Source organism: Amblyomma mixtum, chromosome 4 (genome assembly GCF_055824585.1).
Source record: "Amblyomma mixtum isolate Tamu chromosome 4, ASM5582458v1, whole genome shotgun sequence".
Lineage (NCBI taxonomy): Eukaryota > Metazoa > Arthropoda > Arachnida > Ixodida > Ixodidae > Amblyomma > Amblyomma mixtum.
The window spans coordinates 77,857,198-77,883,668 of record NC_143015.1 but is presented as its reverse complement, the minus strand read 5'-3'; the positions used below and the strand labels follow the sequence as shown (position 1 = coordinate 77,883,668).

The window sequence follows — 26,471 nt, the reverse complement described above, 5'->3', positions numbered from 1 at the left end:
ATGACATCATTTAAGGATCTGAACCCTGTGCGACCACGGCTGAAGGCCGGCACCGTGTCGCCGCTACAGATTACCGTGCACTCTCACGACATGGCGTCAAGAACGCAAAAAAAGACAGCACAACTCGGGTTGTAAATATGCGTTTTAAAGGAGTGGTTTGAATGTGAAGAGTTGAAGATATCTTGATTGTGGTGTTCACGAAACATTTAAATGTAGCGGAGCCCTGTGCACAGTAATGTTTTACGCACCATTCTGCATTTCATGCTCGTTATCGCGTTCACGAGTTTTATAGATAGGGAGAGGTTAAAGCAGTACATTAGTGTCGGACGTGGCTAATTACTGTAACTTACAATGTATAGTCCGCACCCGCCAGCAGGGCCCAATCTGTTCTGAAAATATTTTTGTCCCCTAGATTGTCCCCGCCCGATACTATAGCACACAGGAGCAACGTGTGCGACCGGCGCATAAAAATGTATCTGCACGAACATCGGAAGTATAAGCTTCTAATAGAAAAAGCGCAGGGAATTTTGATGCATTTACTTACGGGTATCGGATTTACTTAAATATGGAACATTTTTCCTCCACTCGATTCAAACTTCGTGATTTTGTGCTCACCTTCTTCTATAGCTGTGTCAGAATTGCAGCCTACCGTTTTGAAGTATTAATGAAATGTATGAATTTGTACACCCACCCTTGTGCATTGAATGCACATGTACACCCACTGTCAAATTTTATGGAATGTAACTTTGATGAAAAAAATTAATCCCTTTGCATCCAGGCACCATTGCTGTACATTGCACATGAATTTTTTACGGGTGGGGTCCAAGGTAATTTTCTCTAGCGGGCGAGGGGTGGGTGTCGCTGGCATCTGAGCACTACCAAAAGAACAGGGGGGGAGTTGAACTTGATTTCAGAGGGGCCTGGGCCCCCTAGAGCTTCCCCTTGGATACGTAGCTGGCACATTGTAATTCTACTATTACCATGCATATTATATCTGTTCAAGGATCAATATAGCTTTCGTTAGCGAAATTGTGTTTCTGTAAAAAACTGTTTCCACAGCTATACATTTTAGCCACAAAAGTCTTCTTTACCATATGATAACGCAGGTTATGATGGAAGGTTCTGACGCTTGGGCAGACAGGCAACTGCCTTTCATCAGCTGCCTTCAGAGCGTTTGTTGTGACGTAAGTATGAATAAAGTTCCAACGCAACAAGCACAACATCTTTTACTTCTTCTTCCCCTTTTTGTGCTTCGCATTCTGCGGCCGATTTCGGCCCTTGCGGTTGAGGCCACCCTTCTTCTTGGAGGACTTCTCCTTCCCGTGTTTCTTGTGTGCCTTGCCCTTGCCACGGTTCTCGGAAGCCCTGGAACGAGTGACAAAGTAAGTGACCCATGTGAGCATGGCAAACAATGGTAAAAGGCAACTGCAAATTCAGCTGCAAGCACAGAATTATTTACCATCTGGTCCTCAACCCTAATTTTCGCAAAAAATTAAGTTCCCAATTACAGTCAAACCCACTTATAACAATACCGGTTGTAACAATATATCGGATATAACAATGGTCGGTAGTGGCACCGTCAACCTTTGCATGTGTTCTATGGTATTTTCAGCACAACCCTGTTATAACAATTATTGGTTATAACAATGGTATTTCCATGGCACTTCAGTATTGTTATAAGTGGATTTGACTGTATAACTATCCACAGCTATCATGAACTGCGATACACGACATTAACTCACTAACTCCAACACATCCAACCAGTGTTTCACCTGCGACATAAGACTCTAAACAGTAATTACAGTCTTCAAAGATGACTGCAGACTGCGCTTATTCAAGTGCAGTATATTCAGTACTCAATGAACTTACCCAAGGGCAATCATTATGTACAGCCCCCGTCAAAAGTATACAGCCCAAGGGGTTTGCTTGTGAGGCCTGCTGCATGCCTCATTATGCATCTTCAGCGATTGTAACCTCTCGAAAGAGGAATGGCATCGCGCCCTCAACCCTCCCAAGCTTCGGACTGCTAGACATGCTAGGGAGCCCCGCTAACGACCTTATAAGCAAACCCCTTGGGCTGTATACTTTTGACGGGGGCTGCACATTCAGTACTCAACGATGACAGCACTTAAAGGTGCACTGAAGAGGAATCTGAACTCGTCTTTTTGCCGCGGGAACTCCATCTACACGTTCTGAGCATTCTTAGAAACTTCTATTTATTGCCATGTGTGGCTGATTTTCCCCATTAAATCAAATTAACGTCCGGCTCCCGCCTTTTTTTTTTTTCATTCTCCCTCGTACGGTGGGCGGAGTCGACCAACGCGTGGAGTGCCTTGCAGCCAGCTCCGTGGAGGCTTTGCTTTCTCTTTATTTTGTTTTTTAGGTTTCCGTGAATAAATAGTTTCATTCGCAGATAATATAGCCGCAAAATAAGCCCGCAGAAATAAAAATGCACGCGGACTATTTGCTTCTACGGACTACTACGTATTACTCCGCCGATGGCAGAGCGGCAAGCCGCCGCGGGACTGGCTGAAAGGCACTCCACGCGTTGGTCGACTCCGCCAACCGTACGAGGGAGAATTTAAAAAAAAAGGCGGGAGCCGGACATTAATTCGGTTTAATTAGGAAAATCAGCCACACAGGGCAATAAATCGAAGTTTCTGAGAATGCTCGAAACGTGCAGCTTGAGTTCCCGCGCCAAAAAGACGAGTTCAGATTCCTCTTCAGTGCACCTTTAATGTCTCATGCACCACTTGTTTATAACTGCCACAGGATGATGATGCCTGTATATGTAGTGGCTGCAATGCACACAGACCTCTATTTCTTAAATGCCGTTCCTCACAGCAATTCTGTTCGCAAAAACAAGCTACTCCAATTGCAAGCACTTCGGCAGAAAGAAATGTCAACCAACTCGTTCTGAGGAAATCTAAATTTTTTCAACTTTAAACACAAGTTAGCACTGAAGCATTTGTAGGTGTGCAAAAATTAAGACTTTCGCTACCTTTGCTTTGACGAACACAGTACTTTTCGAAGATTTGAGAATGTGCAAATTAAGCTGCCATTTAATGGGAAGATGAGTCTTGAGTGCAGCTCCTATATCTATATCATCCCAAACTGAGCATAAATGCACTTGAGATAGTAATACAATTAGTAATAAATAGTTCAGCTGTCACCTTTAACTAAGCATTGAGCAATAGCAAAGGCTATGCACACAAGAATGGCATGACACCACCACAATAAGTGACGGACAATAAGACATTTACAGTAGCCGACCAATTTTTCGGACTCCAATAATTCAGGCTAGCGCGATATTTCGGACTTCACTCAGGAACCGTCACGCACCTCATAGAAACGTGTATATTTTCACAACCGATATTTCGGACTTTGTGGAGTCTAAAAGTTTGAATCTTTGGACTAAAATAGATGACTAAAAATAATGTGGATATCGTTTTTCAGCCGAAAGTTCGTTATTTCAGCCTAATATAGATAGCGGGCACTGCTGTCACAACCAACCCATTTGCCGCCTCCGTGAAAGGAGCCATCTTGGATTTAAATGGAATCGGCTCGGCCCTGGCTTGGATATGCTTGGCTATTTCGTCTCAATCGTTGCCATTTGAGGTAATGAGATGCTCTCCATTGCCACCGAGATTGCCTACAAAGGGTGTGCGATCGCATTGAAAACGGTGCAGCGGCAGCGTCCGCCGCGGCTTGGACAACGCATCCTGCGGTGCGAGACAGCAAACGCAGTAAAGGGGGCAGGGGGGAATGCATTCGGAGGTGCTCGCTTCCGCTCGCGTCTTCCCATGAGTTACCTCTCGGCCTTTGCGAGCGACATTGCCCCATGTAAACTAACTGCTCTTGCTTCACGCAGCGAGTGCATTCATTCGCGGCATGACTGCCGCCGCGTCGCACTGTCTGGTATCATGATGTGATAGGATGCGGACATGAGGATGCGGACATGAGGAAAGCATGGCTATGACTCAGATAGAGGCTAATATTATCGCTTGTGGGCGGAACAAGGGGAGTGGCGATTTTCACGATATTGAAAGCCGATTTTTCGCAGAAAAGGTAATTTCTTTTAAGTTCACGGATTTTTCGGACTGTTCGATTATTCGGACCATTTTTCAGGTCCCGCCGAGTCCGAAAAATCGGTCGGCGACTGTTACTAGAGTAATTTGTCCCCGCACATAATTTGCGCGCCCCCTACTATTAATTCAGGGTTTGTGCTCCCCGCTGCGCTGGCTTTGCGACTGTATCATTGCACGTTCATTGCTTTGAGCTGCATACGTGCCGTCATGCCACCACGTGGGGAACTGCACAATTACATAATGTGGGTCTGGAAGGCGCAGTGTTTTCTGGCCAGTCAGGGACACAAGTTGTGGGGTTGACTCACATGTGGCAATACAGTCGCCGACCGATTTTTCGGACTCGGCGGGACCCGGAAAATGGTCCGAATAATCGAACAGTCCGAAAAATCCGTGAACTTAAAAAATAAACAATTCTGCGAAAAAACAGCTTTCAAAATCGCGAAAATCATCGCTCCCCATGTTCGGGCCTACATGCGATAATATTAGACTGTCTGAGTCATAGCCGTGCTTTCCTCATGCCCGCACCCTATCACATCACGATACCAGATAGTGCGACGCGGCCGCGGTCTTGCGGCGAATGAATGCACTCGCTGCACGAAGCAATAACAGTCAGTTTGCATGAGGCAGTGACGTTCGCAAAGACCGAGCTAACCCATGGGTAACCCACGGGAAGACGCGAGCGGAAGCGGGCGCCTCCGACCCCCCCCCCCCCCTCTCCGCGCGCCGCGTGAAGGGGGGGGGGGTGCTGCAGCTGTTCCGCTATACTGTTCGTTTTCCATGGGATCGCGCCATGCAGTAAAAAAAACTGAGGGAGCGTGACGTCACGCGGCCAGCGTTCGCAAGCCGAGTGTTTACGAAGCCGTTTTCTCCCTCAGTTTTTCGCTCTCCGAGTCTGTCCTTTATGTTTTGATTCTGGTATGTTTTAGTGCGCGCGTATGTGCGACCCGCGGCGCGGGCGTCTACAGCAAGGAGGTTGATCTACAGTCAGTCTGCCGCGCTAATCTGCGCATGAGCGCGCGCAGCGGGGCTAGGTTTTACCGCACGCTATCACGTGGTGCGATCACAGGAGGACACACTTTCTTTTTTTTTACTATATCTTGTTAAGACTAGGCTTCAAGGTTGTCACCTACCGCTCCCTCAGTTTTTTTTCCTCCATGGATCGCACGCCCTTTGTAGGGCATCTCGATGGCAATGGAGAGCATCTCATTACCTCGAATGGCAACGGTGGAGAACAAATAGCCAAGCCTATCCAAGCCAGTCCGATTCCGTTTAAATCCAAGATGGCGCCTTTCGCGGTGGCGGCAAACGGGTTGGTTGTGACAGCGATGCCCGCTCGCGTCTATATTAGGCCGAAATAACGAACTTTCGGTTGAAAAACGATCATCACAATATTGTCGATGGCTTTTTTAGTCCGAAAATTCGAACTTTTAAGACTCCACAAAGTCCGAAATATCGGTCGTGAAAATGTACACATTCCTATGAGGTGCGCGACGGTTCCTCAGCGAAGTCCGAAATATCACGCTAGTCCGAATTATTGGAGTCCGAAATATCGGTCGGCTACTGTATACCATATACATTCCGCGTTACGACCTTTGTAGAGTTTTGTAGGACATGTTTGTAAAATCTCCAAGTAATCTGCGAACCCCCTTTTTTAAAGCTTTAATTTCGCAAAAAAACAAAGTGCAAAAATTATGCAAGTAAATACGATAACCAAGTGCCCCATGCTAAGAATGCGCTTCAAAAACTATGACTGCTCTTACTGAGCACCAGGAGTGAGAGCATGCGACATCAAACATGTATTTAGGAACATTCATTTTGATATGCAAACTGCAAAGCTCAGACTACATGAAGAAACAAAACAAGAAAGGTTTAACGTAAGCTCTGCATTTGCAGCATATAAAATTGAAAGTGTGAGCACTAAATTATCTTACGCTGAAGAAAAAAATCATGATTTCTGCTGCTAGCAAAAGAACCCTAAAAGTAGCACTAGAAAAGTTACTCACTCGACTTCCACCTGGTGGATGAACTGGTTGGCAGCCTGGGATAAGCAGAAGGCAAGAAAGCACAAGTAAGGCAACAATAACATCATCATCATCATCAGCCTGACTACGCCCACTGCAGGGCAAAGACCTCTCCCATGTCTCTCCAATTAACCCTGTCCTTTGCGAGCTGCGGTCACCGTATCGCCGCAAACTTCTTGCTCTATTCCGGCCACCTAACTTTCTGCCGCCCCCTGCTACTCTTCTCTTGTAGTCCAGTCCGTTACCCTTAAGGACCAGGGGTTATCTTGCCTTCGCATTACATGTCCTGCCCAAGCCCATTTCTTCCACTTGATTTCGACTAGGATGTCCTTAATCCGGTTTGTTCTCTTACCCACTCTGTCCGCTTCTGATCTCTTAATGTTACACCTATCATCTTGAGTTTTGGTTTTTCTGTCATCATCCTCTCGTAAGTGCCCCGAACACGGATGGATATCTGCTGTCTCATCCAATATAACAAGATGCTTGCAGCCAGCGACAAGCACCATGTAAGTCAAGGGAAATTTAAATTGCTATTCCGTCCGAATTCATTTACGGCGCTCGGTCGCTGACCCGAAAGACGCGGGTTTGATCCTGGCCACGGCGGCCAAATTTCAATGGAGGCAAAATTCTAGAGGCCCATGTACTGTGCAATGTCAGTGCACGTTAAAGAACCCCAGGTGGTTGAAATTTCCGGAGGCCTTCACTACGGTGTCCCTCATAGCCTGAGTTGCTTTAGAACGTTAAACTCCAATAAACCAAACCAAACCAAACCATCATTTTAAAAGATCAATTTTTAGTAGCTACACTACACTACACTACAAACTCGAACTAACTATCACCATCATTATAAGCCAACTTGTGCTAGCTACAAAACTTGCATTACAGACTCTCTAATTCACAGCTCCACTGAACCAAAGCAATCTGCACAAGTTTGATTGAGAAGAACACATTTTAAGCAATGTGGTGTGTCGCAGCTGGAATGTGACCGAACCGAAACTTTCTGTGCTGAGTTTTCACCGAGTTCGATTACATGATTGAACAGTTCGGAATGTCAGACGTACTGGTCCCTCCAATATGAAAGGAAACAACCAGCTTACACATACAGATTAACTTTTTGGTTACAGGGTTTTCCGGTAGGCTAAGAGACACACTTTGCGCTCTGTGTAAGTCTTTTCTTCCGCCCGCATATTTTTGCGCAGTTTTTAAGAAAGTTTCTGGTTATTTCTATACTAAAGTTGCAAATTACTTTACGATATTATATGCAAACAGGAAACAAACAGGAAAAAGTGTGCTTGTCACATACAGTAATCCCTCGTTATAACGAAGTCAGCGGGACGGCGAAAAAATTCGTTATAAGTGATAATTCGATATAAGTGACCATTCGAAAAAAGCTAGAACAGTCGAGATTAAATTGAGCCACAACTGCGAGGAAGCTGGCGGATGACGCCGCGCAGCGTCCGCCAGCTGCGGCGGTCGCTAGGCAACAGCTGAAGGTCGGTCTCTCTGCCTCCTCGGAGCACTGCCACAGTGAAATCGCAAGTTCGTGGCCAATGTAGCTTTCGCTACAAAATTTTCTCGTTGCACATTTGTTACTTCTACCAGCAACTTGGTATTGGTCAGCGATCGGCAAAGGTGATACAGTTTTCAAATTTTATTATACCAGGGTTTATTATGTATATCAAGAACAAGCTTTAGCTCATTTTCATAATCCAGACGGGATCCAGGCTGATCGACAGGCCGACAGTTTCGGCTTACTTCACGTTCGCACAAGAAAAATACAAAGCAGCCATGCTACCATAAAGTCTGCCTCCTAGATTCGAGCAACGACAGCATGCCTGTGCAAGAGTCGAGCTTTCGGCAACGACGCCGCCTGCAGGAACTCCGGTTGACAAACTGCGCGCTGCTCCCTGACTGCCCTGGTCACCGCTAAGCCTAGCCGGTTTCGCATCGATGCCGCAGCTGTTAGCGCTTCGGGACTGGCCATCACTCAAATAAAGGCACTATACTTGGCATCCCTTTACTGTCAACCAGTCCCATAATAAAAGATACGTTAGATTTCCGCGACACCTGCAGCAACGGAGCTATCAGACGGCAGGCGAACCGCACCAAGTAGCAGCACCACCAAAGCGGCTATTGGATGAAATTTGCTTGCATCGCAGTAATCACCTCTACACCAAAGGCTTGCTATGAACTTGAACAAACAATACTATCGCGTTTTCAAGCGCTGGCGGCCGGCATCAAGGCTGGCAGGCCACGGCCGGTCTCGACGCGCGCGAGCGAGCGACCGCGTCGAGGCCGGCCGTGGGCTGGCCCGGCTCAACGGAGCGCGCGCTATGTCATCATCTAGCAGGTTGGACGCAAGCGAGCTGCGATCGGATGCTGCAGCGCCGTTCGCAACTTCGCACCGCGGTGAATCGCGCTCACTTTTCGCACATGTGTCCCCGCCGTAACAACAAAATCCAGTCACCCTACCACGCATTGAGACCGTTTGTCTAGTCTAATGGCGCGAATCGAGCATGACCGGCCACTTTTCCGCAACCAAGACACTGCGGTTTTCTGGCATCGCAAAGCGCAAGGAAAACTTCATTTTCGCGTGGATTCTGTCACGGGGAACACCAGGAATGCGCTTCCGACCGAGATTAACGGTTCGGGTGTGCTGCACCATGGAATGTGGCCCCGCTGAGCAGGGGACACTCGGCACTCTCTCGGTGCCCGTTACTAGGTGGGGCATCGATCGTGGGTCTGGTACTTTTGTGGCCTGTTCTATGCCTGCATGAGTCTAATTCGTCGGCGGTATTAATTTGGTACTGCATGCGCAAAGGGTCGCCGCCACGGCGGCGATTCCTACGCTCGGCGGCGGCGATGCCTCCGCTCGCCACTTCGCTCTAAGCAGGTCAAGCTCTTCGTGCGCTTTGAGTAATGCGGCTTAAAATGCATGCGTTTGGGTCGGGACCTAAAGAAATTTCGAATAAAGCGATATTTCGAGTAAAGCGATTTCGTTATAACAAGGGATTACTGTATATTTATGGTGTAATCATGAAGTGAATAACAAAACGTTGTTCACTTTTATGTTGGAGGAACATGAACATGGCGCATTAAAGGCAAAAGCCTGTGCTAAGCAATGCAGAGAGTAGGACAGTGCTCGAAGGCGAGCTGCCCTCCCTCTGCACTCACCCGGTTTACGTCCAGCTTGGGTTTCTTGCGCTGCATCTCCTCAAACACTTTCATCTGTGAGTCCCGCTCCTTCCTGGTGTCCCCGAAATTGGACTCAAACTGAAAGAAAGGAGGGAAATACCAAAGACGACATCATTTTTGGGGCATGCAGGAATCGCTACGGTGCAAATCGTCACCCCGGCACACAAGGCCAAAGTAGTGCTGCTTGGACCAACTGTCAATCATCACTAGTATGAATGTGATCCCATGTTTATGAACCATGAAGCTTCCTGGAAGGGCTTTGAGGCATTCGTTTGAGAGACTATATACACCCCTTTGTATCCTCAACCCCAACAGGAAGTATTGGATATTAGATAACATTTTCAATTAATTAGCACTAAGTTTTACACACAGATACAAGAAACACTCGGTCATGATGTCTGCTGAAGCGACAACAGTGCTCAACCTATTGCCCTCCTGAAGATCTGTAGCGGGCAGCATGGACTCAGAATGTGATGTACCTTCTTCACTGCAATGCAGTTTGCAATGTACAGTCAAGGACAAAGTTTGCTGGATGCAAATTTGCAAAAAAAAAAATTAGTACTTCGGCCTTGCCTCGCTAGCCAGTCAGCTGGTATTTAAACTAGCGGATCGACCACGCAAGTCTCGTCATGCTTCTGTACGTTTCACTGACCTGCTTTGCTTGAGCACACAGAAATATTTTTTTTTTTTCGCAAAGCTGCATCTTGCAAACTTCTGTCCATGACATACCTACCGCCAGTGAAATGTTTTCTTTATAAGGAGCAACTATGAAGCCTAAAGAGGCTGAAGAAACTGTGTACTGAATGCGCTTGGTCGTTGGCAGAGTAGGCAGTCAACACACAGTGCAAGGCAGAAATGGCCATGGAAAAAAAAATGCTGACAATAAGAATGGGGCAACTGACCTTGCGCTTGGAGCGCCGCACTTTCACGTTCTTCTCCTCCCTGAGGGTGCCAGCAAACTTGCCATGCGATGCTGTCGATGCCTTGGCCACGGTGACTGCCTTGGAGACCTGCATGCACGATTCAATATGGAGAGGTGCAATACAGGGGTAAGCACCATGAAAGGCGGCATCCAGAGTTGATAGTATCAAGCACCGCCTGCACCACCAACTGTCATCAGCAGTGGAAGGTGGCAGTAGCCCAGTAGAGCAACGATGCAAGTAGACAGAACTTACAGCGATGCATTAAGAAATCATAGGCCATCCTGATACAAGAAAACCTCATTCGTTCAACACTTTGATCTTAACCATTACTCATCATCATCATCATCAGCCTGACTACGCGAACTGCAGGGCAAAGGCCTCTCCCATGTCTCTCTCTCCAATTAACCCTGTACTCCACCAGTTGTTTGAGACAGAAATGGTAATAGCGCTGCAATAAGACGTACACAAGAAAGACTGACCGACACTGAGAAAGACTGACGTTCTTCTAAACCATCCGCCAGTTGCGGCCACTGTATCCCCGCAAACTTCTTAATCTCATCCGCCTACCTAGCTTTCTGCCGCCCCCAGCTACGCTTGCCTTCTCTTGGAATCCACTCCGTTGCCCTTAAGGACCAGCGGTTATCTTGCCTTCGCATTGCATGCCCTGCCCAAGCCCACTTCTTCCTCTTTATTTCGACTAGGATGTCATTAACCCGCGTCTGTTCCCTCACCCACTCCGCCCACTTCCGATCTCAATGTTACACCTATCATTTTCCTTCGCATAGCTCGCTGCGTTGTCCTTGAATTAAGCTGAACCCTCTTTGTTAGCCTCCACGTTTCTCTGCCTCTCTCATTCATTTAGCGCTCCTTAATTCAGATGTCTGGACAACTGACAGCCAGCATGGTTCCGGCTTACACTTGCATGGGTCTATGGGATTAGGCACTCGTTAATTTGGACCCTGCTGGGCTCGCACCAGTTACTTTGGACAGACTCTAGGGGGGCATTTAGGTGCGTGACAATCATCGCAAGCAATTGTCCAAACTACCTTGGCTGCACAGTCCACTGCTGCCCTGGGCCCCTCTGACGTAAGTACGACGGCGAGTGTGCAAATGACAAGAGAGCCCCAATCGCTAGGGTGAGAATTAGTCAAAACTGTGTAATTTCACTTTGAACTTGACCACCAGCCCACAGTGATGGTACCTACTGACCGAGCATTGGCCACCCAGCCGCCCGGCTGTTTCAGGTGCACTTTGGCGTGCTCGTGGAGACGTGCATTTACTTTGCATTCATCTTCAAGGTTCTTCCAGTGCACTGAAACTGCGTGCTAGTGTATTCGCTGATCGCTTGACGAAGCCTCCTCAACTGTGATAATGCCACTTGTGAAGAAGCCCCACTGCTACCAAGTCACACAGAAAAAGAGCCTCTAAAGACCTTCGTGCCTATGCAATCCTCAGCAGGGTTTTCTTTCTTTTGCAGCTTTGTTGCCAACCCAAGTCCAGAAAAGAGACCACATGCAGGCCCAGGAGAGCAGCCTCACCTCATCTTTGCTCAGGTTCTCTGTGGGCAGGAACAGGTTCTTGGGAACTGTGAAGAAGAAGAAGTGGAAAGGAGCAATCATAAGTCGTGTACTGTGTTTGCAAGGCAGCCTGTAAGGTTTGCCTTTCGACAAGCTATCAAGTTGCACACAGAGGTTTCTGTGGCACTCAAGGGTCCCCTAAAGGCACAGGACAGTCTCCAGCAGTTTCAAAGAATCAGGGCTGGAGAGCTGTGCACTAAACTGCACTAGTTTATGTCATCGTTACTAAGCAGCTTGAATACCTGCTCAGGTGAAACTGCACCAGTAGTGGCAACAAGGACATGCATTTACCTCGGAATTTGCTTCTGCTTGCGTCACCTCATGGGTTACCTCTCTCAGCATTCACAGGCATCGTTGCCCATGGAAACTGACTTCACAGCGCAGCGCATGCATTTGTTCGTGGCAAGACCTCCATGGTGGCCACGTCACACTGTCTCCTATCATGACGTGAGGTGGTGCAGACATGACAAAAACACGACTGTGGCTCAGATACAGTCTAACATGATCGCTTGCAGGCGAAACATGGGGAGTGGCGATGTTTTTCTTAAAAGGAAATTTTTAACAGCCAGATTATTTTTTTTGAAGTTCACGGATTTTTCAGGATGTTTGGATTGTTCGCACCATTTTCCAGGTCCCACTGAGTCCGAAAAATCTGTCAGCGGCAGTAGCAGGAAATTTAGGAAATAAAAGCCACAAATAAATTTGTCAAAAATTAATCTGGTATCTTTACTCATTTACACCGACTTGCCAGTTTTCCATTCCGAACTTTGTTGCTTCAGTGTGGCCACAACGTTAGCTTCTAACATTGCCTTAACGTGGCTTGTTCACTCAACAAGTAAAAAAGAAACGAAGCAACAAGACGACCGCGAGAGCAGGTGTCCGTGCTGCCGTAGCACCCACCCTTGGCCTTGTGGTTCTGGGCGATGTTGCGCAGTCGCTGGAACTCATTCTTGGCCACCCGCTCCTTCTTCTTCTTCTTCAGCTCCGCATGGTAGTCCACCATCGGGTCTGCACACATGGAATGCCCGTTAGCGCTCCAAAGAAACGGAACAGTTCCGGCAGCGCGGTTCCAGATTCCCAGACACACACGGGAGTCCAAGAGGATCAACAACCAGGCAAAAGCTGACGGCGCAATTTTTGAAGCAACAGCACGAAGGATGACACACATACTATACAGAAAAACAACCAGCCAAGTGCTTCTTCTTCTACGCATGTCCCCTCCTCCGTGCATTTATTAAAACAAAAATAAAAGAATTTTTCTTGGAGGATTAGCCACTCTTCACTCGTAAACAGACTTCAATTGTGAGCCTTTGTTGGCAGCTTCCTTTTTATTGCCTTGCCATTCTCACATCAGTGCTTGTGTGTCTCTAATCTTACATATATCCTGCGTATTGAATATGCTATCTTGTCTTCAACTGACTGTATATTCCAACTATCCTATTGCTGTATCCCATGACTTTTATGTACTGAACCTTAATTGAGTGCGGCACTGTAGTCGCTTTGTATTGCCCTTCAATCCTTTTTTTTGTTCACTCCTTGTGACAATAACTCATTGACGCTGTTGTAGTTTACACTTTGATGTGCCTTATTCCAAATGTCCTTCCTGTTAAGGGGGGACATGGGTCTTAGAGAATTTTTTTTTATTTACAGACCAAATGCAATGAAACTGCACAAACTTATTCAGTTTTTTCTGCTGATTTCAAATATGCAATTTGTTTAGTTCTAGACCAATTAGTTCCCGAGATATTAATATATATCATGCCATTGTCTGCTGAAACAATAGAAAAGAAATGGGCCACCAGAAATTTAATTTTAATGTGTGGGTAGATACTACAATGTGTGAACAATGCAACGCTGGAAGCAGTTTTCAATTTTTTGTCCGTGTGGACAAATGGGCTTAATAGTTAGTTTTGAAGTGAGTTGACCAGACATACAGTGCCAGAAAACATGACACACTTGAAAACTAACTATTAAGCCCATTTGTCCACACGGACAAAAAATTGAAAACTGCTTCCAGCGTTGCATTCCTCACACATTGTAGTATCTACCTACATATTAAAATTAAATTTCTGGTGGCCCATTTTTTTTATATTGTTTCAGCAGACAATGGCATGAGATATATTAATATCTCAGTAACTAATTGGCCTAGAAATAAACAAATTGCATATTTGAAATCAGCAGAAAAAACTGAATAAGTATGTATAATTTCATTGCATTTGGTCAGTAAATAAAAAAAAATGATCTAAGACCCATGTCCCCCCTTAAAATCCCCAGTGGACTGACAGTATCTCGAAATAAATAAATAAATAAGCATTTTTGTTCTTCAAAATGCATTTTTTGCTCCCTGCATATCACAGAGAGAGTACCTATATTGGTTTACAAGTGTCCACACACATCTTCTACATACCCTGTGAAGGCAAATTATTTAGTCTTGCACGGTCTCAGTGCTAATGCAGATGCGCAATGAATGCAAAAAAGCTTCGGCAGAGCTATTCTGAACAGCAAAATTACAGTGGCCAATATACGAGAGAATTCAGCTCAAGGGTTACCGTGAAAATGCAACAAAGAAAAACTGCGTAGCTGCAACCAAATGAGGTTCCCAGTTCAACTGTAGGATGCGTGGGCTCATGTCAGGGGGCCAAGTGTGGCGCAGCTGAAAAACTGCAGCTCATTCTTGCTCAATGGCAAAGTAGATACCTCCTGCAAACACTTGTACCCAGTGTGGCCGATCAATAGGAGGAAAAAAAGCTACAAAGAAACTACAGTGACAACATCTCCAAGCAAGTACGAGGCAGTGCTGCACTGAATTCACAGCACGGTGTCACATTGTAGTCAGTATACAAGCATTCCAAAGGAGCACATGAGAAGACAACCGGATGCTGCCTGTTTCCACCTATCTGTGTTCCAACATGAAGTAACAGCATATCTGGGTTAAAGCTTCCAGATAATTCCCCCAAAGGGACACACAAAGGATGCTATTAGGCTAACACAAATATAATGCATTAACAAAGAGCCCATGTACCAGATGCTCGAAGCTGCAGCCTTCAAAGATGAATTCCACATACGCCAATCAATTAACTAATTTGAATGGTGTGGATATCAAGGACAGAGAAACAGAGGCACACACAGCCTACAATTCAGGTAGAGAGATGAGATCAGAAAGTTACAAAGTTTTCAAGACAGAATGGCTGCAGCCGGCACAGGTTAGGGATTACTGGCGAGCGCTCGACGTAATGCGGCTGGTGAAGACCCACCGCGAGTTCTCCCCACGGCCCAAGACTAGCTGACACCACACTAGTGGATACATTGCATGACGAAAATTACTCATTGCACCTAAGTTTTGGCCTAGCAGGGTGCAAGTAATCCAGCGTTCTCAACTGTTTTTCTTTTTTCTAGCTCCAGGGAACTCCATTGGCTTTCAAAAAGTGCTGGGAAACCCCGCATGTCTGGACTTCCATCCCTTCCTGCCTAACACAGAGGCAAAAGGCAGCAAGAAGAAGTACAGACTTTGTCAAAAGTAACCAGGCTGCATGGTTTACTTCTCATTCGTATAGTAGAGCCCTCACGACTTCCCTAAAGATCAAAAAGTTCTTCGTAACTCTCTTTGTGTGTTCCCGTCACATCTGTATTCACTTAGGCCATGCCCTGAGGCAGTGCGTGATTCTGCGAAAGTGGTCTTTCTCCGTGCACGGGCTCCCATGCGACCTGAAAAGACAGGTGGAACCGAACACGAGGGACGCATACGACTCCTGGATTCCACGTACCTCCACTTCTGCCTAACTGCCACGACGTGTTTTTCCCGAGTTCCCCTTAAACGGCACCCAACGCAACAGTATTGACCCTGCGACCTTGTGCGTGCATCTGCCAGGGTGATATGACTAAAATGCCTGCCGCCACCTGCGGAGACGAGCGTCTGCCATTCAACCGTGCCTGGCTCTTTTGTCAACTGCGCGGGTGACGCCGCCGCTGCAGGTGTTCGCCTTCGGGCGTTTCCTTGAAACGAGATATGGGACCCCCCTGGCCGGACAGGACACTTCCAGGAAACTTTATCCAAGTGGCTCAGCCGAGGAAGACGATGGAGCGGGGAGCTCAGAGTACCCGATTTCGAGAAGATAACAAAGCCAGCCTTTGAGCATCGTTAGCTCCACTCAAAGGCGACGCTCAACACGAAGTCCTACGATTGGTCGAAAAAGGTGGGAAGACCTCGGGAGGGTCTATTTAAAGCGCTCGACACGTTCATCGAGGAGCTATTCTCTGAGCGATTCCTTCAGCGTTTCCCTGAGACTTCTCAGCTTTTACCTTGCTTGTCATTGCTTGTATATAACTTTGTAAATATGTGGATACAGTTCTTCCTCCGCTTCTCCTACTCCATGTCTCCGGCCCACATTCCTTCCTCCGTCGGCACAGCGGCGGTGCTCCTGGACCCGATGTCTGGTGGAACACGCTACTAGCCCGGCAAAACATATCAGCATACAGAGATTCAAAGCTTGAGTGCTGGCATAATAGCTTTAATATACGACAGAGAAGCAAACTATGCAGCCTGGTTACTTTTGGCAAAGGCTGTATACACAGACCTTAAAAAAAATTGCCCAATTCAGTTAATAAAAGCAGTCTGCTGTAAGCAGTTACGACATAGCAAACTCAAAAATAAAGCGCGTAAAGGAATGGGAGAGGTTTGAGAGATGCACGGATGGATGCACGTGATTCAGGTGCTTGGGGAACCCAGTTCGAGAGCCACTTCAACCCTTAATGAGCAAAGGCAGAGGAGCATTGTCGAAAGAGACAGGACGGTGGCTTCAATGTCCTTCCCAATGCTGCACTCACCTTTTCCCTGAGGTATTTCAACTACCCAGTTCTTCTCCTTCTCGACCTTGGCCCGCTTGTAGCCGTACCGCGGCCGCCAGTCCTGTTAGGCAGAGAAGCGTCCACGCACGACAAGTTAGCACAGCATTTGATCAGTGCTAAATGCCTCATTCAAGCTTTAACCTTCATGGGTATGCTATCAAACGGAAACCAAAAAATGAATACAAAGTCTAGCCTCACTGTGAGATCAGTGTCCAAGACAGACAATCAGAGCTTTTATAAGACACCAAGCTGCGTATAAGTGAAGGATGTCCTTCAAGATTTTCCATAACTACACCTGGTCAAATCCCTACTTTGTCGCCCACGGTTGGTTTGTTCCTTTCATGTATAACACTACTTGAACGGGGGACAGAAAGCACTGTCGAAATAGCGGCGTGAAAAGTGCCATCGAGACAAAACAATACGAAGCATCACTCGTTTCACTGCCACACAGTCAGCTTGCATGAAGTTGCTGTGTGTAGAAACTTTAGAAGACCAAGCAAGGAGCAAGCTCTCAGAGTTGTTCTGGCTGTTCCTGAGCAGTAAGCTTTGGTAGATAAGCATGAAGAATGATACGGTGGATTTCATGGCAGGACAGCACGGTGGCGCCATCTGTTGATAAATCTTCCAACAAAGGCCCCCGTGATCAGCGGCAACGTTTGTTCAATACAGTTAAACCTGGATGTAACGAACCTCTATGTAACGAATTCCTGGATTTAACGAAATTTTTGAATTCCCCAACGCTGCCCCCATTGAAGCCCATGTATTTTCGACCTCGATGTAACGAAGACGTTGCGGCAGTTAACCTTGATGTAACGAACTCGCAAAGCTGATCAGTCATTACTTTTCGCACTTTTAAGGAAAATTCGACCAAATAAATGCACTTTATTAGTGAATATTAATATTGTACGGAGCCAACAGCTACGCGAACGCCTGGGATCACCGCGACTGGCCGCGACCAAGCGAACTTAGCAATGATGATGATAGCGACGGCTAGCGCGCGGCTGGCGCCGCCCCGTGGCTAACGTAGCAGCCTGTTCAGGCTTTGCTTGTGTAGCGTGGCACCAGGTGGCATTTGTAGCGGCGGTTGATTTCTTTTGTTGCATTTTTTATGTATGGATTTGAGGACAAGCACTTTTATTTTGTGATTTCCATTTGTTTCAATGGCTCAGACACAGTTATGTGTAAGAATTCACTTTAAAAGCAACGCTGATGGCCGGTTCTTTCATTACCAGGGCCACGGCCGGTCTCGAGGGGGGCGCGCGCTCTTTAAAGAGCGAGCGCGCCCCCCTCGAGACCGGCCGTGCCAGGGCAAAGGAAGGAGAAGGGGAAAGGAGAAGGAGAGGGGAAAGGAGAAGGAGAGGGGAAAGGAGGACGAGACCGACGAGACGACGCGTTGCATTCGCCATTTTGTGTTTGTCCTGCGTCTGCGCTTGTCAGCTGTGCTCTCGTGCTGGTTCGTTGACTTGTTTTGGAGGTGCTAGGCCTACCGTCGGCGTGTAGTCGTGCGTCTCCGCTTGTAACTGCGTCGTCGGTTGGTCGTGATGAGTTCTGCTGCCAGAAAACGAAAAGTTTTGTCTTTCGAAGACAAACTTGCAATTTTAAATGCAGTCGCCGCGGGCGAGAAGAAGAAGGACATTGCCGCCCGTTTCAGCATTCCAGCGAGCACCCTATCAACGATTTTGAGTGCGGAACACAGCATCAGAAACGCAGTGGAGTCGGGAACAAGCTCGAAGAAAAAAAGACTGAAGACGTCGACATATGCTGATGTGGACAAGCCAGTGTTCACGTGGTTTTTGGACACGCGAGCCAGAAATGTGCCCATTAGTGGCGCGATTTTGCAACAGAAGGCAAAGGACTTTGCGTGTATCTTGGGCCATGACGATTTCAAGGCAAGCAACGGGTGGCTGCAGGGTTTCAAGAGCCGACACGGTGTCGTCGGGAGAGTAATCAGCGGCGAATCTGCCTCCGCAGACAGCGATGCTGCTGCTTCATGGGTGGCTGACAAGCTGCCTGGAATACTTAGTCGCTTCGAGGCGGCCGAGGTCTACAATGCCGACGAGACAGCCCTATTTTATCAAATGCTTCCGGGCCGCACGCTAGCACTAAAAGGCGATGACTGCCGCGGCGGAAAGCAGAGCAAGCTCCGCATAACGATTCTGCTGTGCGCCAACCTCGACGGCACAGACAAGCGAGTCCCGCTGGTTGTCGGCAAAAGTGCCCGTCCCAGGTGCTTTAAGGGAACGAAGCGTATGCCCGTCAAGTATGTGGCGAACTCCAAGGCGTGGATGACTCGGCCAATATTTTCAGAGTGGTTAAAGGAATTTAACCAGGACGTCAAGCGGCAAGGCCGTCAAGTTTGCCTACTGCTGGACAATTGCTCGGCGCACCACGTCGAAGGCCTGCAGCTCTCGAACATCGAACTGCACTACTTCCCGGCCAACTGCACGTCCCTAATACAACCCCTTGACAAAGGGGTCATTAACAGCTTTAAATGCTGTTACCGACGCCGACTAATCCAGAAGATTCTTCTCGACATCCGGCTGGAACGGGAGATGAAGATTGATATTTATCAAGCAGTCGAGATGCTTGCTGCCTCCTGGCAAGAGGTCAGGGCAGAGGTTATTAGGAATTGCTTTTTAAAGGCCGGAATAGCAAAAAATGCACAGGCTGGTGCCGATGACGAGGAAGACGTTTCTACTCCGTCCGATGTGGCCGAAGCGTGGAACGAGCTACGCACTAACGGTGGTGCACCCGACGACGTTGAACTGGATGACTTTTTGTTTGCCGACAACGCCGCCGTGGCTACAGAGGAAATGACTGATGCAGCACTAGCTGAAAGCGTGCAAGATGATGGTGGTGATGGTGCTTGCGATGCAGATCCGTGTGACGTGCCTACTGCAAAGGAGGTGATGAACGCAATGGACGTTATGCGCCGTTTCGTCGGCTCGCGCGACGATGAAGGAGCTCTACACGATTTAGCTTCTTTGGAGCGGCGTGTTCTGCCTGCACTTGTGCCGAAGAAGCAGGCAGCAATTACGCAATTTTTCAGTGTAATAAATATTTGAAGGGTGCCTTCACCGGCCGATCCGTGAAAAAAAAAACTCCTCGCCCAACGGCGCCTCTCCTCCTCCCGTTCTCTCAAAGCTGCTTTGGCAGCTTTTTTTTTTTCAACGGTCCCTCTCGGGGCCACCAATCGCGCTTCGGCAGAGCATGCGGGTGCGATGCTTCCCGCTGCGTCTGACTCGAGTTCCTCTCTCTACACCAAGTCGCCTGTGCGCAGACACATGGTGCAGTCGTTTCGCGCCACGCACTTTCACGTGCGCGGCGACGTAAGAACAGTCGTGTCACGTCATAAAAACAATTGTGATAATGAGGTATAAACAGTGTTGTAGGCATAGTGTTGTGGGCTATTTGATTTCGTTTCTGCATCATTCGTACGAGCCTTCACACGAAACCTGCATGTAACGAAAACCTGCATGTAACGAAAAATCGGGAGCTTTCTTCAACTTCGTTATATCCAGGTTTAACTGTACCTTAAGTGTACAGCGCCTGCATGGATCAATGTCTGGGTTTAATAAATCGTTTTTACCAACAGCAATACAGGAATGGAATGAATTACCAGGTTCTACTGTCCTGGAATGTGATCCTGTCCGATCTAAAGATCTGCTACTGTCTGGCTTAGAACATTAAAAGTTATCGAAATTTCTTTTCACGCCCTTAGTTTGATGTAGCTGAGCAACTCCTCTCTACTTCCCCTGCTCTACTTGATTGTATTGTTTGTAACTGCTCTCATTTGATTGTACTTGATTTGTCTTCATTGCACTCATTGTGCATTTATATCTGTTCAAGTAGACTCTTATTCTTATCTATTTATGCTGACTTTGTTTCATGCATTGGTCCACGTACGTCGCCCCCCTTTTCATGTAACACCCTCTAAAAGGTCCTTAAGGGTTCAAAATGCTGAATGATGATGATTATCTCGTGGTTGAAAAACTGTGGCCTGATCTTGCTGAATGGCAAAATTCACTATAATTCCAGTGATATGATCACGGCTGACATGAATTCGTAAAATTACTCAGTGGCAGTGGCCCATTGTAGACTGCCCATTGGCAGTCTACAATGGGCAGAAGTTCGAGTGTTCCAAGCACTCACCCATAAAACTGCATGACACGAACTCTAGCACCATGACTGCATCCTCAAGCAATATATACTCTCATATAAAAACCAGTTCTCTACTGAGAGCCCATCTATTAGTATAAGAGAGTGGATAACCAGATCCTGTCAACCACTTTCTTTTCTTCCCGAGCACTGTCCATTACGGCTCTGCTAGGCCACAACCACAACTGCCTGCCTTACCTTAATGGTCTCATCCCAGACAAGCTTCTCACGCTTGCGTGGCTTGATGCCTTTCTGCTTGGCAAACTCGGACCACCTTGTTGGAGGCTTGGGCTTGGGTACCTGCAGGCCAAAGGTATTGAACAAGGATCAATGACCAGTAAGGACTGGTGTCCTTCTGTCTTTCTGGTCAATGACTTCTTAATGTCAGACTCGGCCACTGCTTTAAAGCAAAGTCCGATTGGTTGGTGGCACTAATGAATTGGCATGGTGCTGCCATCTGCCCAGCAGACAGGAAAGCAAACACTACCAACTGTGTTTCACATTGCTTGCTTCTTTGCTTCTGTGTCTGACAGATGGCGCCACCAGTCCAGAAAGAAAGCTGGCTGAATATGAATTCACTTTTGTGAGGCCACGGTGGACTATGACACCTTGGTTGGTGATTCCAGACCAATCAGGCTAGTAATGGGGCAAAACGTGGCACCAAAAAAAAATCACTTCCAAAATATGGTCTCTGCGCAAAAACGTTGGGGAAAACGCATTGGGAGAATGCGAAAGCATCGACGCCTCCATGGCACTTGTCGTCTCTCTGCTTTTTTTCATTATATTTTTAATTATCATTTTTTGTCAATTATTCTTCTTTTTTTGTTCATTTGCCCGTGAACTGTCCAATTTATCCGCACTTTTTTCTGTTTTGATTCCACTGCATTAAAACTCCGCTAAATTTGGCAGGGGCTGTTCGATTCTGCTAAATTTGGCGGGGTCTTGTTTTTCATTATTAATTATTTCCATTTTCTTTTGGTCTATTCTAAATTTTAGTTCTTTCTACTTATTCTCATTTGTTTCTGGCTGGTTTGGTGCATGAATTGGCGAATACCCGCAAACGTTTCTTTTCCTCTTTGGATATGGTGACTCCTACAAACACCCTACCGTCGAAGCGATATTTTTGGCTCTAATTAACTAACTAATCACCCTACTCACATCATTTTTCTTCTTCATCATCCTCACATCTTCCTCTTTTGATTAAAACCACTCGTTTGACGCTACCTCTTTGGAGAATGTCACAACTGCTGCGGACACGTTTTGGGGACACGACCCCGCCGACATAGCCTAGAAATGCTTCCGCATTAATAATCACCATGCATAAGCACAAGGAACATGCAACAGTCTTCCCTGAAGAGAAACAACAATTCCATCCAGTTATTGTTCTCAGTAAAATGCGATCCTTTCACTCTTTCTGGCTATGCTGATGTTTGCCCAGCAGCAAAAGACGCATTCAATGCTGGGAAAATTGCTTTTAGTAATTTTCCTGCCACTCAATTCAAACCCGTGACGTCTACACCGAAAAGGACTCCGTGATCGCCGTTCTGAAACAAATGGCAGCGTAGCCTGGCCTCCGGGATCCGTGTCCAATAACTGTCGATGGACCGCAATGTACTTGCAAAACTGGCCAGTGATGGCGACACCTGTATTTAATTTTTCACCTTTTATAACTTATAAAAGAGCTTTATTTTTCAGCGAAATCAGTATCTCTGTTGTCGGAATGCGGTACTCTCTCGACACAGGCCAGCTTGAACTTCTCTGTGTCCCTTACAGTTGCTGAGCCGAATGTGCATAAAAGCACGAGAGGTGATGGTACATGGTGACCTCTCTACCTCCATGCCATACATTACCACATGTTGCATGACTTTTCAGCTTTTGCCATTGCTAAAAGTTTCACTTCCGTCGATCTTATAACCAGCTTAGTCACTCGGCTAGGCACACGTAAAATGCACAGAGAACATCCAGGCCCTATTTGGAAGCATTAATTATCCATTGCACCATGACCAGGCATACACTCATCTCAGCCAGGTAGCACTCAGTCCAATTAGACAACCCCATACTGTATAGTACTTGGTACACCGCAATCCGTGTAGTTAGGATGGGAAAGAACATGGTTACTATGTTACTGATGTACAGTCAAATCCACTTATAACAATACTGAAGTGCCATGGAAATACCATTGTTATAACCAATAATTGTTATAACAGGGTTGTGCTGAAAATACCATAGAACACATGCAAAGGTTGACGGTGCCACTACCGACCATTGTTATATCCGATATATTGTTATAACCGGTATTGTTATAAGTGGGTTTGACTGTAGTTTAATATAACAACCAAGAACCGACAATTCTGGAGATATGGGGCACAGACTATCCGCTTCTAAAATTGTGATTCAACAGCTGTTGATCATATCAGTGCAAAGCACTGTCAACTTCAGTTAGCGCAGTAAACCCCAAACTTGTCCTATAAGTACAATCTCCCGAAATAAGTAAGATGCAATTCTCTCACCAGTTATGTGGCACAGCCTTTACACACAAGGGTGTTTGCTACTTTCCATAACTTCATAAGCAACAATAAATGTTCAACAACTAATGCCCCTATTACCCAGTGCAATTACTCATTTCTGCACAAAGATTATTAGTTTACTGCAGGCAACAATCTTTAAAATGTGTGCATAGCGAACACAGTGCTAACGAACAATATCTCACCGGTTTCTCACGTGGTATCCTCGTGGTCCCCTCTGGCAACTGCGAAATAAAAAAATCGAATGCCTCAGACAACATCGACATTTGCTTTTCCATTCTGTGCGAGGGTTAGACAATGCACGAAATGGAACTGCTGTGTTGCAAGTGCAATGTCATGAAAAGTATTGTTTATGAATAAATCACATGATCTTTCTGTAACATAAAGAACACTGTGCATGCAGTCAAGATAGTATGGCTTTGTCAGGCAGTTTTGGGCTTTCTTGAAACGACTGCGGGTTGGATTTTATGAGAAACTGTCATGAATAAAATTCAAAAAAATAAAATAAAATGGGGTGCTCACATCTGCAGACTTTGAAACTGTAACTATGCTTATTCACAAAGATCATATACAAGTAGCAGCCTGCCGGAACAAATTTTCCCCACACGTCACATTTATGCATGACGTTCACATTTATGCATGACGTCCCACACGTCTAAAGCTTTGACATCTACCGAAACCTGTGTGCCTCGGCTTACACATCTCGTTTTATCGTGCACTACAGGAAACCTCACTGTGCAAGCAGAGGCCACGACTTGCTTTTCTGCCAGCTCAATTAGCACTGGGGAACTTTACTGAACTGTAAGAATGAGCTGCAACGCTGGGCCAGTGGTATACGTTCAGAATGGCGACGCAACTTCACATACCAGCCAATTCACCAATTCTTGTTTTGTGCTTTTATTACTTTATTTATTTTTTATTTTTAGAAATTTCACTATGCAAGGCAAGATTCCTTCTTTCCCATACAGCCCCCACCAGCCCAAGCACCCAAAAAAAAAGCACTGCAAAAAAAAAAAGGGAGAGAAAAGCAGGAACTTCTGAAATCAGACGCAGGAAACTGCATACAGGAAATGGATACGTGGCGCCATCTGGCAAGAAAAAAATGGGACGCATAACCAAGCTGTTCATTCCCATGATATCTGCTCCACCTTTTTCATTAGACCGCAAAACCAATGCAAGTGACTGGCCGATGTTGCTTTTTTTTTTAGCTGGGTTCTTGAGCAGAGAGTGTTTCCCGCTTCTGTCAGAGTACTTGTACAAACTTCGAGGCCAAATGCATTAACAAACAGAACAGACAGCAAGCTGAAATCTTCATACAAAACCTAGAAGCAAGGATGCCAAAGTAGATGCGCAAAAGTTACTGGAAGTTGAAGGGAAAATGTGCTGGTAGATCTAGGATTACACTTATCACCTGTGATGTGTCACAAGGAATTAACCACAGGTATGAACACACCTGAAGAATAAAAACAAAAATCGACACTAGCCCCTGCTTCCTTTCTATCAGGTCTCTTAAAACTGGGTGGCCACGGTAAATTGTAGCCCAGAACGGCCACGGTCTTCAACAATCTTCCGCGATCTTACCACAGCGACGACAATATCTTCTTTCCTCTCTGTAGGCAGCTGCAAAAAAAGAAAAAAGAAAAAAGTGTGTAAGCATTGAACACCAAGTTCAATTAACCACCAAGAAGCATGGGTCAGAGTACAGAACAAATTTCGTACTGCATTCATCTTCCATTACATCCAAAAAACGTAAATGACGTTGGTCCATTGTTTTAGAAGGAAACCCCAAAGGTGGAGTACAACTGTTGGGTGGACGCTAATGAGTAATTACTCTCTTATTAATATTCTACTCCTCCCGGGCCGGAGTTCGAGCTCTGTTCTGTGAATGCACTGCCATCTCTTAATTTTTTTTTTTTTTTTTCAGAGCATGGCAGCCGTGGCTGAAGTGCTAATGTTGACAATTGCATTAAATATGCAGTGAAGAGGAACCTGAACTCGTCTTTTTGCCGCGGGAACTCAATCTACACGTTCCTAGCATTCTTTGAAACTGCTCTGTGGTCGATTTCCCTAATTAGATCGAATTAACACCCGGTTCCCGCCTTTTTCTTTTAATTCTCCCCGTATGGTGGGCGGAGTCAACCAACGCGTGGAGTGCCTTTCTCCCAGTCCCGTGACGGCTTGCCGCTCTACCATCGGTGTAGTAATCCGTAGTAATCCGTAGTAGCAAATAGTTCGCGCGTATTTTTGTTTCTGCGGGCTTATTTCGCGGCTATATTATCTGCGAATGAAACTATTTATTCACAAAAACCTAAAAAACAAAATAAAGCGAAAGCAAAGCCTCCACAGAGCTGGCTGAAAGGCACTCCACGTGTTGGTCGACTACGCCCACCATACGAGGAGAATTCAAAAACTAAAGGCCGGAGCCGGACGTTAATTAGATTTTAATTAGGGAAATCGACCACACATGGCAATAAGTCGCAGTTTCTAAGAATGCTCGGAATGTGTAGATCGAGTTCCCGGGGCAAAAAGAAGAGTTCAGATTCCTCTTGACTAAACCTTTAAAGGGACACTGAGGAGAAATTGAAGTTGACTTGCATCGACAGAATACCAGCTCCTGATTACAAAAACGCCATTCATACTGACAACAAAGCTCTTGTAACGTAGAAAAGAGCAAGAACCAAAATACAGGTATCGCCACCACAGGCCAAACTCGCAAGTACAAGCGTGATGACGTCATAGGACAAAACAGTGTTGCTAGAACCAATAGTTCTAGCAACACTAGGACACGAGAAGCCACGAATCACTAAGGCGCAGCAAATGCATGCGCAAATCTCCTTGACGTCGCCAGATGGCGCCATGTACCCGACAGCTACGCGCGCTCCTGCAGCGCCGGGACTAATCAGCGCCTGCTCACAGCGGTATGCGGGCTCCCGGTATTCCGCTAACGGTAACAAGGTACACGGTATGCTAAAAGTGTCTATTTGCGAGAACTTCGTTGACGACTTCGAGAACGGGATCCATTGTAACGCATTGTAAGATGCCTTCAACGTGCGGCCGGCGGTAGCTTTCTTTTCGGCTGCTGCTAGGCCGCACTGCTGGCCGCCAGAAATCACGGAGTCTGCGTTACGTCATGTGCACG

At 46.5% G+C, this 26,471-nt stretch overlaps 1 protein-coding gene across 1 annotated transcript in view; it reads right to left on the bottom strand.

Annotated features, from left to right (window-relative positions):
* Positions 1 to 1,208: 1,208 nt before the first annotated feature.
* The window catches only part of LOC149347132 (ribosome biogenesis regulatory protein homolog), a 30,246-nt gene continuing 4,983 nt past the window's right edge, over positions 1,209 to 26,471 (bottom strand). The window contains exons 3-12 of the mRNA XM_089586896.1: positions 24,914 to 24,952; positions 23,518 to 23,556; positions 21,006 to 21,107; positions 16,629 to 16,710; positions 12,705 to 12,812; positions 11,766 to 11,812; positions 10,207 to 10,314; positions 9,284 to 9,382; positions 6,092 to 6,126; positions 1,209 to 1,365 (exon numbers count right to left, since the gene is read on the bottom strand). Of these exons, the coding sequence (XP_089443022.1) occupies positions 1,227 to 1,365; positions 6,092 to 6,126; positions 9,284 to 9,382; positions 10,207 to 10,314; positions 11,766 to 11,812; positions 12,705 to 12,812; positions 16,629 to 16,710; positions 21,006 to 21,107; positions 23,518 to 23,556; positions 24,914 to 24,952 (798 nt within the window). The 3' untranslated portion in view covers positions 1,209 to 1,226. The remainder of the gene's footprint in view (positions 1,366 to 6,091; positions 6,127 to 9,283; positions 9,383 to 10,206; positions 10,315 to 11,765; positions 11,813 to 12,704; positions 12,813 to 16,628; positions 16,711 to 21,005; positions 21,108 to 23,517; positions 23,557 to 24,913; positions 24,953 to 26,471) is intronic.